Source organism: Rhinopithecus bieti, unplaced genomic scaffold (assembly GCF_001698545.2).
Source record: "Rhinopithecus bieti isolate Rb0 unplaced genomic scaffold, ASM169854v2 scaffold_13262, whole genome shotgun sequence".
NCBI classification, from domain to species: domain Eukaryota; kingdom Metazoa; phylum Chordata; class Mammalia; order Primates; family Cercopithecidae; genus Rhinopithecus; species Rhinopithecus bieti.
This window is the reverse complement of record NW_016808004.1, coordinates 5,939,205-5,955,586: the sequence shown is the minus strand read 5'-3', so window position 1 is coordinate 5,955,586 and position 16,382 is coordinate 5,939,205. Positions and strand designations below refer to the sequence as shown.

At 48.2% G+C, this 16,382-nt stretch overlaps 1 protein-coding gene across 1 annotated transcript in view; it reads left to right on the top strand.

Annotated features, from left to right (window-relative positions):
• PODXL2 (podocalyxin like 2) overlaps window positions 1-16,382 on the top strand; it is a 44,240-nt gene that overhangs the window by 8,222 nt on the left and 19,636 nt on the right. The window contains exon 2 of the mRNA XM_017885139.1: window positions 2,340-2,618. Within this exon, the coding sequence (XP_017740628.1) occupies window positions 2,471-2,618 (148 nt within the window). The 5' untranslated portion in view covers window positions 2,340-2,470. The remainder of the gene's footprint in view (window positions 1-2,339; window positions 2,619-16,382) is intronic.

Sequence of the window (16,382 nt, the reverse complement as noted above, 5' to 3'; positions counted from 1 at the left end):
GCTCTCAGCTCACTGCAAGCTCCGCCTCCCGGGTTCACGCCATTCTCCTGTCTCAGCCTCCCGAGTAGCTGGGACTACAGGCGCCCGCCTCGTCGCCCGGCTAGTTTTTTGTATTTTTTAGTAGAGACGGGGTTTCACCGTATTAGCCAGGATGGTCTCGATCTCCTGACCTCATGATCCGCCCGTCTCGGCCTCCCAAAGTGCTGGGATTACAGGCTTGAGCCACCGCGCCCGGCCTATGATGGTACTTTCTAAAGCTCAGAGTTGGACCTGTGAATTATTTTATTGGGAGACAGAGCTTCACAGGATCTTAAAGGCTGGCACAGATGTTACTAGCCCTGGTCAGATGTTAAGACTCTGATGCCTCCTTAGCCCCAGCGTTGGCTTTGAGGCCAGATAGAATCACTCTGATCTTCTTATTCACATCAACCTTTTGTTTTAATGTATTTGAAGATACCATGGTCTCTTTTAAATTTTTTTTTCCCCAGGCCATGAACTTCACAGGGCTCTGTTTTTATAAAGGATAATAACACAATATTTGTAGAATACTTTGGTTTGTGAAGCTCTTTGTACAGCAGCTTTCACACATGGCTCAGGAATTACCTCATTTGGTGCCCCTCACACTGGAGGCATGGTAGGAAGTGCTGTCCTTATTACACAGAAGAGTAGAGCAAGGCTGGTGGTGGTGAAGTCGCTCAGCCAGAGAAGCCACAGTGTAACCTATTTCCTGGTACCAGCCTTTCTCTCCTGTTATAGAACATCTTCCTGTCTCTGACCTCAGGGCCTGTCTATCTTCCCCTGGAGTCTCTACTCCCCGTCCGCCATCCACACAACCCAGAATACACCCCTATGGCTGGATGTGGCGTTCTTGGCTGTGAGTTGTCTGGCTGGTGCACGGTGTGCACAGACTCCCTCATACCCGGACTCACAGGACAGTCTGAAATGCTCATTTTTTTCAGTGGCCAGTCACAGTATTGGCACATATCAAGCTTAGGGCCTGCTCAGCAAAGCACATGGCACCAATAATATTAGCCCTATTTTTATTATAAACATCACTAAAAATTGCCATACACTATAGTCAAGTCAGGTCACAGTAGGCATCTGGTGTAGAGCAAGAGGAAGACTGTGAAATTCCCTGTTCCCTAGATCCTTAAATGTTAGTCTTAGAAAAGAATTCAGAGGTCATTTCATGTAGTTTCCTTGCCTTTCTGTTGAGGAGACTGAGACCCAGAGGTCTTGAGCAGCTTTCCAGGAGCCTCACAGCAAGTTAGTAATTTGTGTGGTTAGGTCATTAAGTTAGAGGTTAAGTTGTGAAACTGGCAAATAGGGCTATATTCCTGTCCTTAAAGAATGAGAGTGAAAGAAGAGGAAGAAGGCCTCCTTTAATTTGTTTTCCTGTCCATTTATTTGCTTGTTTTGGTAAATTAGGAGAGAGAGAGAATCCAAGATTCTAAACAAATATGTCAAATTACCAGCACTGGGTTGGGTTTGAACTGTGAACCCACATGGTTTTTCAAAAGACTACGTTCAGAGTCTGGGCTCAGTGGCGCATGCCTGTAATGCCAGCACTTTGGGAGGCTGAGGAGGGCAGATCACTTGAGGTCAGGAGTTCAAAACCAGCCTGACCAACATGGCGAAACCCTGTCTGTACTAAAAATGCAAAAATTAGCTGGGCGTGGTGGTGGGCACCTGTAATCCCAGCTACTCGGGGGGCTAAGGCAGGAGAATCACTTGAACCTGGGAGGCGGAGATTGCAGTGAGCCGAGATTGCACCACTGCACTCCAGCCTGGGCAACAGAGCAAGAGTCCATCTCAAAAAAAATAAAAAATAAAAAAACTGAAGACTATATTCAGGATACTGTATTGCTGAAATACAAATCATATTCTTAATTCAGTTTTGGAGAAATTTCAGCCAAGGATGGAAGCCTGGGGAACACCGTGTTCATCCAATCATGCAGCTAGGTCCTTAAAAGCATGGGCCCTGTCTTCACTTCTGTTTGTAGCCCCAAACATGCAGCACAATTGCCAGCAGAGAGAGGGTACTCAGGAGGCACTTTCTGAGTGAGCACATGCGCAGTGGAACGCTGACTCAGTAATTCCTGTCTCTCCCTTGCCTGTCTCCATCTGTCTCCCCTTGCCCCTGCCATAGGGAAGTCTAAGCAATTTGGCCTTTTTGAAATGAAAACAGCGTCTCGGAATCCCCGCAAAGCCTCTGGGTGTTCAAGAGTGTCCACTGAAGTCCCCCCCTCCCCAGGACCTTTGTCATTTGAGACAGGCTCTAACCTGGCACCAGTCTTTGTCTTGCCTCCCCTGACTGTCTGGCTTTTATGTCTGCACAGGAGCGTTCCTGGGTGCCTGTGCGGCTGGGTCTGATGAGCCTGGCCCAGAGGGCCTCACCTCCACCTCCCTGCTAGACCTCCTGCTGCCCACTGGCTTGGAGCCACTGGAGTCAGAGGAGCCTAGTGAGACTATGGGCCTGGGAGCTGGGCTGGGAGCCCCTGGCTCAGGCTTCCCCAGCGAAGAGAGTGAAGAGTCTCGGATTCTGCAGCCACCACAGTACTTCTGGGAAGAGGAGGAAGAGCTGAATGACTCAAGTCTGGACCTGGGACCCACTGCAGGTAGCTCTTCTTACCGACAGAGCATGTGTTGAGTGCCAGCCAAGTGTCTAGGCAAAACACCAGGTGACCATTTCCTTGCCAGAAGCATCTCTTCTCTCTCCCTACAGTTTTTACCATGCTGCTGCTGTTTACCTGCACATCAGAGCTAAAGCTCTGGGACCCTGAGTGTCTCACAGGCCCAGGAGGCCCTTTCTCTTTAATATTAACCACTGTTTAGGGAGCCTTTATTCTGTGCTCATTTAATTCAATCCGATGCTTATAACCTGAGAGATAAGTAATATGACCCCTCTTGTAGACAAGAAAACACTGAGACTGGGAGGTTAAAAGCTGGCCTGAGGTCAAACAGTGGCTCAGATGCTCAGTCATGATTCAGACCTATGGCTTTCCAAGCCCTGGGGCTCATTGTTTTGTTTTTCCCTACTGCTGTATGCTGTCTCTGTTGAAGATTGCCACGAGGTCAGCTGATCCGTGTTTCCTTGAGTCTATCCGACCAGCAGTTGAGGCATTCTAACTGCCCTTCCCTCAGTCATGCACCAGAGCTGGTGTTTGGGTTTACAGAGCCCAGCTGGTGAACATTTAGGTCCTGAAGCAAGCCTGAGGCCTAGGGCTACGGGCTGAATGCACGCCGCCATAAGCTGACGCTGATGCAGATGTGCAGGAGCGTGCAGGCAGCGCTGCCAGCCATAGCCGCTCCACCAATGTCCTGGGCCAGCAGGGGCCCATCTCTCAGCAGGGACTGAGGAATTGGTGTGATTGTGTGTTCACATGGGGCAAGGTGTTACAGAACTTAACCTTAATGTTTCTTTTTAAAATAGATAATATTTATTGGATATACCTTTTCTAATTATGAAAGAGCACATGAACATTATAGAAAATCTAAAACGCACCAAGATAATACAAAGAAGAAAATAAGGCTGGGTGTGGTGGCTTTTGTCTGTAATCCCAGCACTTTGGGAGACCGAGGTGGGCGGATCACTTGGGGGTCAGGAGTTTGAGATGAGCCTGGCCAACATGGTGAAATCCCGTCTCTACTAAAAATACAAAAATTAGCTGGGCATGGTGGCGGACACCTGTAATCCCATCTACTCAGGAGGCAGAGGCAGGAGAATTGCTTGAACCTGGTAGGTGGAGGTTGCAGTGAGCTGAGATCGCACCACTGCACTCCAGCCTGGGCGACAAGAACAAAAATCTGTCTCAAAAAAAAAGAAGAAAATAAAAACTACCCATAACCTGATAATTAAAAGATAATTACCATTAGTAGTTTGGGGATACATCGTTCACTTTTATATTCAAAATAGGATTCGCAGGAACATTTTGTTTTCACTCAATATATTTCATAAGTATATTTCTTCATTGTTAAATATCCATTTGTAACCTGATTTTTAAACATGTTATTATTTATTTATTTTACTTTTTTTGAGGTGGAGTCTCGCTCTGTCACCCAGGCTGGAGTGCAGTGGCATGACCTTGGCTCACTGCAACCTTCATCTCCCGAGTTCAAGTGATTCTCCTGCCTCAGCCTCCCGAGTAGCTGGGATTACAGGCATACACCACCATACCCAGCTAATTTTTGTATTTTCAGTAAAGACGGTTTCACCATGTTGGCCAGACTGGTCTCTAACTCCTGACCTCAAGTGATCTGCCAGCCTCAGCCTCCCAAAGTGCTAGGATTACAGGTGCGAGCCACCTCGCCCGGCCAACATGTTATTATTTATTTATTTATGTTTAGAGTTGAGGTTTTGCTCCATTGTTCAGGTGCGATCATAGCTCACTGTAACCTTGAACTCCTGGGCTCAAGCGATCCTCCCACCTCAGCCTCATAGGTAGCAGGGACCAAAAACTTGCCACCACACCTGACTAATTTTTTCATTTTTTTGTAGTGATGGGGTCTTGCTATATTGCCCAGGCTGGTCTTGAACTCCTGGGCTCAAGCGATCCTCCTCCCTTGGCCTCCCAAAGTGTTCAGATTATAGCTGTGGGCCACTTTGCCTGGTTTGTAACCTGATTTTTTTTTTTTTTCTTGAGACAGAGTTTTGCTCTTGTTGCCCAGGCTGGAGTGCAATGGCACCATCTTGGCTCACTGCAACCTCCGCCTCCCGGATTCAAGTGATTCTCCTGCCTCAGCCTCCTGAGTAGCTGGGATTATAGGCATGTGCCACCATGCCTGAATAATTTTGTATTTTTTTTAGTAGAGACAGGGTTTCTCCATGTTGGTCAGTCTAGTCTCGAACTCCCGACCTCAGGTGATTTGCCCGCCTCAGCCTCCCAAACTGCTGGGATTACAGGCGTGAGCCGCTGTGCCCAGCCATGATTTTTAACAACTACATAATATTTCATCATGTGGGTCATCAGATTTATTAAACTGGTTCCCTACTGTTGAATACTTAGGTTGTCTTCAGTTTTAATGCCGCTACAAATATCCTTATACATTTTCACACCTTCCTGGTTGTTTCCTTAGGATAAATTTCTGGAATAAAATTGGTAAGTCAAAAGATGTATCAGGGCTGGGCATGGTGGCTCACGCCTGTAATCCCAGCACTTTGTGAATTTGAGGTGGGCAGATCACGAGGTCCGGAGTTCGAGACCAGCCTGGCCAACATGGTGTAACCCCGTCTCTATTAAAAATACAAAAATTAGCCAGGTGTGGTGGCAGATGCCTATAATCCTAGCTACTTAGGAGGCTGAGGCAGGAGAATTGCTTGAACCTGGGAGGTGGAGGTTGCAGTGAGCTGAGATTGCACCACTGCACTCCAGCCTGCAGGACAGAGCAAGACTCCATCTCAGAAAAAAAAAAAAAAGATGTATCAGTCAGCATCCCACACAGAAACAGAAGACACAATCAAATTAAGACAATTTAAGGAGAGTTTGTTTATAAAGCAGCAGATTTATGAAGGTATGGGCTGGATACGGGTGAACCACCAAAGGATGTGTGGCTAGCAGCAGCTGAGCGCTTACCATCCCTAGGCACAGGGAGACCAGGGAAGGGATGAAGATGGGAGCCTGCAGGGAAAGTGGTGCAAAGAGGTGGCCAGATACAGGAGGAGACCAAGAGAATGAACACCGCATCCCCCACCAAGTGTTCTCTCTTTCCCTTGTCAGTTTGATAGGAAAAATTATCATGGCCTTTGATTCTAGTAAATTTTAACTCATATATGTACAAAATATATATGTACATTCATTATATATAGAAAAAAATAGCCACCACTTATCACTCTTCTTTTTTATTTGAAGCACAGTGTAGTTAAGAGAACAGGCTTTGGAGTCAGGAAGGCTCCAGCGCTGTCATTTAACAGTGGCACAATTTTTTGTGAGTAACTTACCCTAAGCCTCAGTTTCCCATCTAGGAATTGAAGATAATCATATACCCACCTCACAGGGTTGTGGGGTTCACACACCATCATGTATTTCGAGCACTTAACTCAGTGCTTGGCACATTGTTAAGTGCTCTGTGACTATTAGCTATTATTATTACTTTTCTATTTTTTTTCTATTGAGTCTTTAATTTTTTCTTATCCCTGTACAAATCTGAAAAAGGATACTAAGTTTCCTCTGACATATATAGAAAACATTTTTCCAGTTTGTCAACTGCTTTTATTTTGATTTTAATTTTTGGCATAAAGAAATTAAATATTTTATGAGCTTAAAATTACTTTTTTTTTTCTTTGAGATGGAGTTTCACTCTAATCACCCAGGCTGGAGTACAATGGTGTGATCTTAGCTCACTGCAACCTCTGCCTCCCAAATTCAAGCAATTCTCCTACCTCAGCTTCCCAAGTAGCTGGGATTATAGGCACGTGCCACCACGCCCAGCAAATTTTGTATTTTTAGTAAAGATGGGGTTTCACCATGTTGGCCAGGCTGGTTTCAAACTCCCGACCTCAAGTGATCCACCCGCCTCAGCCTCCCAAAGTGTTGGGATTACAGGTGTGAGCCACCGCACCCAGCAAAATTACTTCTTTTAAAATGTTTTATGTGTTTTCTTTACTTTATGATTAGAAAATACTTTCTGCCCTTGAGATACATGCACCTTTCTTCCTTCTTAAATTCTTTTAAAATTTGTTTTATTTTTTGGACACAGGGTCTCGCTCTTACCTCAGGCTGGAGTGCAGCAGCACAATCTTAGCTCACTGCAGCCTTGACCTCCTGAGCTCAATCGATCCTCCTGCTTCAGCCTCCCAAGTAGTTGGGACTACTGGTGTACCCCACCATGCCTGGTTAATTTTTCTGTTTTTTGGTAGAGATAGGGTTTTGCCACGTTGCCCAGGCTGGTCTTGAACTCCTGGGCTCAAGCGATCCACCTGCCTCAGGCTCCCAAAGTGCTGGGATTACAAATGTGAGCCACCACGCCCAGCCCCTTCTATTCTTTAGCTTAATATTTTACATTTAAGTCCAATCTAGCTGTAATTTATTTTTGTGTGTGGTGTAAGATAAGGATCTAATTTTATTTTCTCCATATAGATCATCTGTTGTCATGGCAGCATCCGTTGATAAATCTGTCCTCTTATCATTTTAAATAAATGATATTTTGTTGCTGTTGTTGTTTTGAGACAGAGTCTCACTCTGTCGCCCAGGCTGGAGTGCAGTGGTGTGATCTCTGCTTACTGCAACCTCTGCCTCTGAGGTTCAAGTGATCCTCCTGCCTCAGACTCCTTGGTAACTGGGATTACAGGCGTGCCACCACACTCAGCTAATTTTTGTAATTTTAGTAGAGATGGGTTTTACCGTGTTGCCCAGGCTGACCAAACTCCTGACCTCAAGTGATCCACCCACCTCAGCCTCCCAAAGTATTGTGATTACAGGTGTGAGCCACTGTGCTTGGCCAAGAAATGATTTAAAAGAAACTTTTACATTGTACCAGACAATTCTTGGGTCTTTTTCTGGCCTTTCCCTTTTGTTGAGACTGTTGAGCGTCAAGTGTGAGGTAAGCAGTCACACAGAGAGCCTTGGCCTCAGGACCACAGTGGAGGGCCTGTGGGAGGAGCTAGGGAGGTACAGGGAGGAGGGCAGGAGGCAGAGGAGGTGCAGGGAGGAGGGTGGGAGGCTGGGGAAGGGAAGGGAGAAGGGTGAGAGGCCAGGGAGTGGCAGGGAGGAGAGCTGCTTCAGTCCTGTTCCTCATTGCTCCTCTCCAGACTTGTCCACTTGACCACAGCCCTTAAGTTTCCTCAGGTCAGTCTCTTCTGCATACCACCTGACCATGATCTTGTGAAAAAACTGGAGTTGCCCATCTTCTTCTCAAATAGACTAGTGAAGAAACCCCTTCTCAAACCCCAGTGCTCACAGGTTAAAGGCTGAACTTCTTAGCATGGCAGAAAATGCTCTTGACATTCCAGCCCCAGCCTTCCCCAGCCTCTTCTCCTTCCCTGCTCCAGCATGCATCTGATTAGCTCATCATCAGCTTGTTCTCTTCCTTGCTTGGCAGAGTTGAACTGAGGTATGGGGAAGTGGGGTGCTTTGCCCAAGGGCACATAGTTTGGATGCAGTGGAGCTGGATCTAGAGTCAGTGTCTTCTCACTGACAACAGCCTGGCCAATCCCTAAGCCTATGATGCACTTCTTCCTCTTGTCCCATCTGCTTGGGAAGCTCTTCTCCATCCTGATGTCCTAGTGGATGTGTATTTGACCTTCAGCACCTAGCTCAAGAGGGCTAGCTTCAAGAGGCTTTTGCCAGCTCTCCCCAGTGATCAGGACCACTGCACGTGGTCATGCTGGTGGTGCCCTGTCCAGGGCTCCTGACCGAGCATGGGAGTTGGAGCTGAAGTCCAGCATACGCCCTGCCCACCAGGCCATGGGCTGGGTGGGAGGAGCACCTTTTTCTAATTCATCTGCCCAGAGGGGACATCTCCATGTACTGGCAGTGGCCCTGAAATCAGGCTAGTCACTCACTCCTGCTTCTGTTTTCTCACAGCACCTTGATGGCACGCGATTAGGACACGACAGAGGAAAGAAAGTGGCTCAGGTGGCAGGCTGAAAGCAAATAGTCAGGCTGGTCTAGGAGGCAGCCCAGGGGACAGTGGTGTGCCCCACCCCACTATTCTCTTCTGCTCTTGTACCCCAGAGTCACAGGCTTCTGTCTAGGGGCTCTTGGGGAGAAGGAGGTGGATCACCTCTTGGGGGTTGGAGGAACGCAAAGGAACCTTGAGAGGGCCTGCCTGGGTCGGGAGTCCTGCAGAGTCCAGAGTGACTATACCAAGTGCTATCCTAACATGGCTATTAGGGACATTGAACTCCATGCAGCAGTAGCAGGGACTGTTGAAAACTATGCTGCAAACAGGTCAATCTCAGATCAAGTACCCTTTTAATAATTGTGACATCAGTTCATGTATTCAACACCCAGTATGTGCCCAGCACTATGTTAGGGGTTGTGGGTTCTTATTTAACCTCCACTGAAAAATGTAAGTATATATTCTTACTTCCGTTTAGCTGATAAGCAAACCTGAGGCTTAGGGAGTTTGAATTTACAGCCCAGCAAGTCAATGTAACAATCAGGATTCAAACCCAAGTTGTTATACTCCAAAGCCTCTCTGCTCTGTCATGTCACCTCTCAGCACAGTGATTTTACTAGAGACTAGCACTGTCATATTCTGTATGGTACTTATCACCATTTTTCCATAAAATTTTTTTGTTTTTGAGACAAAGTCTCACTCTATTGCCCAAGCTGGAGTGCAATGGTGCGATCTTGGCTCACTGCAACCTCCGCCTCCCAGGTTCAAGTGATTCTCCTGCCTCAGCCTCCCGAGTAGCTGGGATTACAGGAGTGCGCCACTATGCCCAGCTAATTTTTGTATTTTTAGTGGAGACAGGGTTTCACCATGTTGGCCAGGCTGGTCTCGAACTCCTGACCTCGTGATATTCCCGTCTTGGCCGCCCAAAGTGCTGGGATTGCAGGTGTGAGCCACCGTGCCTGGCTCCATAGAATTTTGAGTTAGCTCATTTGAACTTCATAACCACTCTGTGAGCTCAGCCAGGTGGCAGTTATTCTCTTTGCTTGAGAAATGGTGAGCTGGGCCAAGGGAGGTTCAGACCTTTGCCCAAGGCCACACAGCTTGTATGTGACACAGCCGAATCTGGAGTTGGTGTCCCTGAGCACTGATGCCCTGGGCCTAGCTTCTTGCCAAGGGAGCACATTGATGGCACATGTGAGACAGGAAACCAGTCCATTCTGTCACTAGGACTTTGTCATACATCCCATTTCTAGTGTGTTGGGCCTCAGGTAGAGCTGATCCATCTGTAGTGATGGTCCCCAGGCCCAGTGGGAAAAACAGCTGGTGGAATTTCTGCTTGGTGGATAATGAACAGTGTGACCTTGAGTAGGTTGCTTTTCTAATGTTGGCTTCAGTCTCTTCATCTGCAAAATGAGACCTGGGAATAATAGATTGAAGTGTTTCCAGCTTGAAAATATTATGATTCTGTGACATTTCAAGTGAAAAGAGCAACCTCAACAAAGCAGGGGAAAAGACATGGAATGTGAATTGCTGCTCCACCAGCTAGCATCAAGCGAAGTTACAGCCTGATCAGTTAATTCATGCACAATTGTTAATGATTAGGAGCAGTCTCTCAGGTTACCTACTCATTCGAGACTGTCCCCACTGTCCCCTCCAGCCCTTTCATTTTCTAAGCTCCTTAAGGAAATTGTCTTGCGTGCAGTTTTAATTTTCCTAGTGAGTGAGCAAATTAAAGTGTTCTGCAAGAAACACTTTAATCTTTGGGGTTGGCAAGTCCTAGATACCCCACTCAGATGGGCTCACAGGCCTGTGTGATAAAAGGGGACTTTATTGGCTGAAGAACGGGGGTCTAGGAACAGGCTTCCTGCTCCCTGCTCCAGCACTCAGCGTGCCACCCTCGGCGTGCTGGAGCCTTCCCTGCCCCATCGGTCGTGCTCGGCTTTCCCTTGCTGGCTTTGTTCTCAGGCAGGCTGGTCCTGGGTGCTGGCTTGGAGAGCCCCAGTAGCTGCACACTGTCGTCCTATCACTCAGCACCCTGCAGAAAGGGAGGTCTGCCTTCCCATCACGTCAGGAACAGTCTCTGGATGATCTCGCTGAGTCCCGAGCTTGGGAATGGAATTTGACTCTCCAGGCCCATGTTGAGCTGTCCCTGAAGCCAGGGGACATTCCAAACCAAAAAGAGAGGAGGAGTGTCCCCCAGAGTAGAATTGAGGTGCTATTAACAGAAAGAGAGCATGAGACAACAGTACTGCACTTGAGTAGGGAACACTCATAAAGTGCCTATATGTCATTTTCACTTGGATTTCTTTTTTTTTTTTTTTTGAGATAGAGTCTTGCTCTGTCTCCCAGGCTGGAGTACAGTGGCGCAATCTCGGCTCACTGCAAGCTCCGCCTCCCGGGCTCACACCATTCTCCTGCCTCAGCCTCCTGAGTAGCTGGGACTACAGGTGCCCGCCACCACACCCAGCTAATTTTTGTATTTTTTAGTAGAGAGGGGTTTCACCGTGTTAACCAGGATGGTCTCGATCTCCTGACCTCGTGATCCGCCCGCCTCGGCCTCCCAAAGTGCTGGGATTACAGGTGTGAGCCACCGCGCGTGGCCCACTTGGACTTTTTTTTTACCTCACAGCAACCTGATGAAATCTGTAAAAGCAGGCATGATTAGATCACTGTTTTACAGCTAGAGAAGCCGGCTTAGAGAGATTTAAAAGTGGCTGTAAATGACACGGTGGCAGAGCTAAATCTCAAATCTGAGTTCTACTTCAAGACCTGCTGCTCCCCTCAATACAAAGTCCTTCATGAGGCTACTTTAATTATCATTGCTCTAATCAATTTTGGAGAAAGCAGACCAACAGAGCAGCTGTCTGCTGGGACCTGGAAGTGGTTCCTGTACAGCGAAGCCTTGTTGTGATTGTGTCTGCTGTAGAATGATTTGACCTTCTGGGTCACTGGCCACACATTAGGCGTGTCCATATCCTTAGGATGGGCCGATAGCTGTGGAGCCTGTGGACAGAGCAACAAAGAGAGCACTTTTACTTAGCCACCAAAACAAAAGCCTTGTCATTCTTGTTCTATGCTAGTAATAAATATCAACATATAAAAATTTAAAACTGCAACTGAAAGAAGAAAATAAAAATCATCTATGATCCAGTCATTCAGAGTCAGTGAATGTTAACGTTTTGGACTATCTCTTTCTGGACTTTTTTTTTGAGACAGTCTCACTCTTTGCCAAGGCTGGAGTGCAGTGGTGTGATCTCGGCTCACTGCAACCTCCACTGCATGGGTTCAAGCGATTCTTAGTCTCCTGAGTGGCTGGGATTACAGTCTTGTGTCCCTACGCCCAGCTAATTTTGTTTTTTTTTTTTTTTTTTTTTTTTTTGAGATGGAGTCTTGCCCTGTCGCCCAGGCTGGAGTGCACTGGTGCAGTCTTGGCTCAGTGCAACCTCTGTCTCCCGGGTTCAAGCAATTCTCCTGCCTCCGCCTCCTGAGAGCTGGGGTTGCAGGCATGGGCTGCAGGCATGTGCCACCGCCCCCGGTTAATTTTTGTATTTTTAGTAGAGCCCGGGTTTCGCCATGTTGGCCAGGCTGGTCTTGAACTCCAAACCTCAGGAGATCCACCTGCCTCGGTCTCCCAAAGTGCTGGGATTACAGGCATGAGCCATTGTGCCCAGCTTTTTCTGGACTTTTTTTTTTTTCCTTTATAGGACATATATAAAATATACTTTTACAAAAAATGGACAATAGTGGACACTGTGGTGTACACATCTTGCTGTTTCACTTAGAAACCTCTTTCCAAGCCAGCACACACAGTTCTGCAGCCTGTTCAAGGCTGCCATGGTCTCCCAATATAAGGCGGGTCTGTCATTTCTTTGGGCAGTCCCCTGCAGTGTGGGTGCTGGACCCCAGTCTTCTGTTACATGGACTGTGCCATGATGGGGATCTATGAAGCCACATGACTGTGAGCGTCCCTAATCGTCTCCTTAAGGTACGTTTCCAGAAGTGAGATTGTAGGTTCAGAATATTTGTCTTTAAAGCTTCTCATTCCTATGATTCAGTAGCCCTCCAGAAATGTGGCCTGCTTTCCTTCCCATCTCGCACCCTTCCAATACTAGGCAGGAATGACCTTGAATGTATACATATACTTGTCAGGTTGGTAGTCCAAAGACTTTGGCATTTTGCAGTTTACTTTATATTTCTTTGATGACTGTTGAGATCAACTATCAAAAAGTAGTTTTAAGCCAGGGGACAATTTTCAGCGACTTGACATTAACCTAAAGGGACATTTAAGGTGATCTTTCAAGGACTCTGGCCCTTTTGCCTGTTCATTGATATTTCAGCCTGTGCTGAAGTTCATCCCTGGGGTTATGGCTGCCCTGAGAGACAGAAGAAACGTCCAGTGTGACCTTGATAAATTGGGGAAAGAAACCTATACAGAACTGTGATGAAATATAGGAGGGAAAAATGATCTATTTAGGGAACAAAGCCAGCACCATAATGAGTTTAAAAGAAAGGGGACAAATAAGGCCTGGGGGACCCAGACCTGGTGCTTCATCAGGGTGAACTGGAGCTGCATCTGAGCCAGCACCGACCCATCACAGGGGGCGTGGGAGAGCTGACCTTACCAGCTGTGATAAATGACAGTAGTGCCACCGGAGTGGAGAAACCCCTTTACATTTTGCATCAGTTAGTCTCAAGTTAGTGAGTCTTATTCAGTTTTCAATAGTTCATTCAGCAAATATTTATTGTGTACCCCCTGTGCTGATTTTGTAACACTCTTAAAACTGTGGTGAGGCTGGGCACAGTGGCTCACGCCCGTAATCCCAACACTTTGGGAGGCCAAGGCGGGTGGATCACCTGAGGTCAGGGGTTTGAGACCAGCCCCTGGTCTGGTGAAACCCCGTCTCTACTAAAAATACAAAAATTAGCCAGATGTGGTTGCGGGCACTTTAATCCCAGCTACTTGGGAGGCTAAGGCAGGAGGATCACTTGAACCCAGGAGGCAGAGGTTGCAGTGAGCTGAGATCGTGCCATTGCACTCCAGCCTGGGTGACAAACCGAGACTGTATCTCAAAACAAACAAACAAACAAATATACAAAAAAACCACTGTGGTGAATCCAGAGTTTTCACAAGGGAAGGATGAAAACAGGAAGGTTGAGAATAAAGAATAATTACAGTTGCTTAGCCCCAAGAAAAGAGGCTAGGTTTGGGGGCAACTAAAAGACTATGTACATTGTTTCCTCTGAAGGTGATGCTAGCAGGTGCTGCTCACTTAACTGATGAAACAGAGATGGACTTGAGTTGTAAAGGAACCATCACAGCTGGGTTTAGGTAAATGGGGGTGTAGGGGTAAGTCAATAACACAGAAATGCCTCTCTAAAGAGACCCAGCCATATTCTTGAAGATAATTGCCAGCTCATCTTCTCTAGACTCACCGGTGTCTGCCAGAGGGCTGAGGTCTCGTCAGGTAGCCTCCTGTGGTCCCTTCCCATGTTAGGACCCTGACCCTAACCACGGATACACCTGCCATGAGCTGGGCTGTGTGGATGCTGAGAGGAGCAGAGAACTTGGAGTGTGACAGAAGGAAAGTGTGCCTTCTGTGGGGTGGGTGTTTTGCATTCCTGATGCCACTTCATCTTTGTAACAACTGGAGGTATTAGCCTAACATCATGGAGGGGTGGGTGTGCGGCACACAGAGGCAAGTGTCCACTCAGAATTCCAGCCCGTGCCTGCAGAACCCTGAAGCTTGGCATGGGGCTCTTTTTTTTTTTTTTTGAAACAGAGTCTCACTCTGTCGCCCAAGCTGGAGTGCAGTGGCGCGATCTCGGCTCACTGCAAGCTTTGCCTCCCAGGTTTATGCCATTCTCCTGCCTCAGCCTCCTGAGTAGCTGGGACTACAGGCGCCCGCCACCACGCCCGGCTAATTTTTTGTATTTTAGTAGAGATGGGGTTTCACCATGGTCTCGATCTCCTGACCTTGTGATCTGCCCGCCTCGGCCTCCCAAAGTGCTGGGATTACAGGCGTGAGCCACCGCGCCTGGCCAGCCTGGGGCTCTTAACGCCAGCCACTCTTGTGATTCAAGCCCAGCTTTAAGGAGGCTGACTGTGGCCACAAAGGTGCGGGCAGACTGGGAAAAGGTCATGATTCTGCTTGTCAGCTTGCTCCTGTCTAGCATCCCAAGCCAAGCCTGGGTGCTGGACTAAATGACCAGGATGTGTCAAAAGACACTGACTTTAACCACACAAGAGTCTAAGAGTCTTACAACTTTACAACTGTGACAAGTCTAGTATCACAACTTAGAGCAAGCATCCTCCCCTCCTGTACTCCCTCATCTGGAAAAGGCGAGAGATGGGCCCTTTGCTCTTGCAGGGCCTCTGTCTACCTGTAAAATCCCCCGAGTCTGGGATTTGGAGACCCAACTGCTCTGAGGGCTCTGGGAAACATGTGGTTTCTGTGTAGAGCCACCAGGGGGGGCTGTGACTTCACAGTGCCATTCCCAGCAGTTCCAGGAGGGTCAGGAGCCCAGGAGCCTAAGGTTATCCTGCAGTCAATCCGGGAGGTGCTCCAGGGCTCTGCTGTGCAGTGAGGGGGACTGCCCCAGGTGACTTCCAAGCTGCAGCTTAGACATTTGTGGCTTCCCATGCTCCGAGGCCCAGCCCGAGCCTCTCCCTGGAGGGCCTGAGGCTTGGACGACCTTTCTCATCCTTCAGTGCCCCAGCTCTTCCTGACAACAGGGACAAATCCATGGAACCAGCCCTTAGACTTCCACGTGTCTCCAGTGCATCTCCCGGGCGACTCTGCTTCCTTACACCTGTGTCCAGGTGTGGGCCTCTGGAGGTACACCTTGGTCCCAGACATGCTTTTGGGGTTTGGCTACAAACTAAAAGGGCTTCATGGAGGGACCTTTCTCCTGAGCCTAAAGTGGATGGAGTAGGAAGGTATTCCCTGGAGCGCTCAGCTGGTCAGACTCTCCCTCTGGAATCACAGCTGTCCACAGCAGCAGGGCTGAGGGTGCGGGTGTCAAGGACTTGCCCTGGGTCACTGAGGGCGGGCTGGGAGGGCAGGGAGCCCTGTCGGTGTCCCCTCTCTCCTCCCTCTCCTCTTGCCTATCCCCTCTCTTTACTCTCCTCATCTCCATCTCCCTCCTTTTCCTGCTCAGCTTCACTTCTTTGTTTCTCTTCTTCCATTGTCGATTTGATCCTTTTTCACCTCCAAAGTGCCTGCTGAGGCTTCCTCTCCCCTCTCAACACAGCGAGTTCCTGGAAGCCTGATCTATATTCCTTGGACACCTGAGTGGGAAAAGCACCTTCCTCCCTGTCTCTCAAGACTGTCTCACCTGCTTCAGGGCGGTGTGGCTCCTTCCTGCCACAGGGCTCTGCGCTCTCAGCCAGGATAGCCTGCCCTGTCCCTTGCCATGTTTCTGTTCCCCTCTTGACAGCTCAAGCGTGTTCACTGGCTTGTAGTGAAAGTCAGTGTCTCAGGCTGGGTGCAGGGGCTCACTCCTGTAAGCCCAGTACTTTGGGATGCCAAGGCAGGCGGATCACGAGGTCAAGAGATCAGGAGCAGCCTGACCAACATGGTGAAACCCCGTCTCTACCAAAAATACAAAAAATTAGCTGGGCATGGTGGCATGTGCCTGTAGTCCCAGCTACTCAGGAGGCTGAGGCAGGAGAATTGCTTGAACCCAGGAGGTGGGAGTTGCAGTGAGCCAAGATCGTGGCACTGCAGCCCAGCCTGGGTGACAGAGCAAGACTCCATCTCAAAAAAAAGTAAAAAATAAAAAGAAAGTGTCTCTCATATGTGCAAACTCTCTCTGTTACTCCT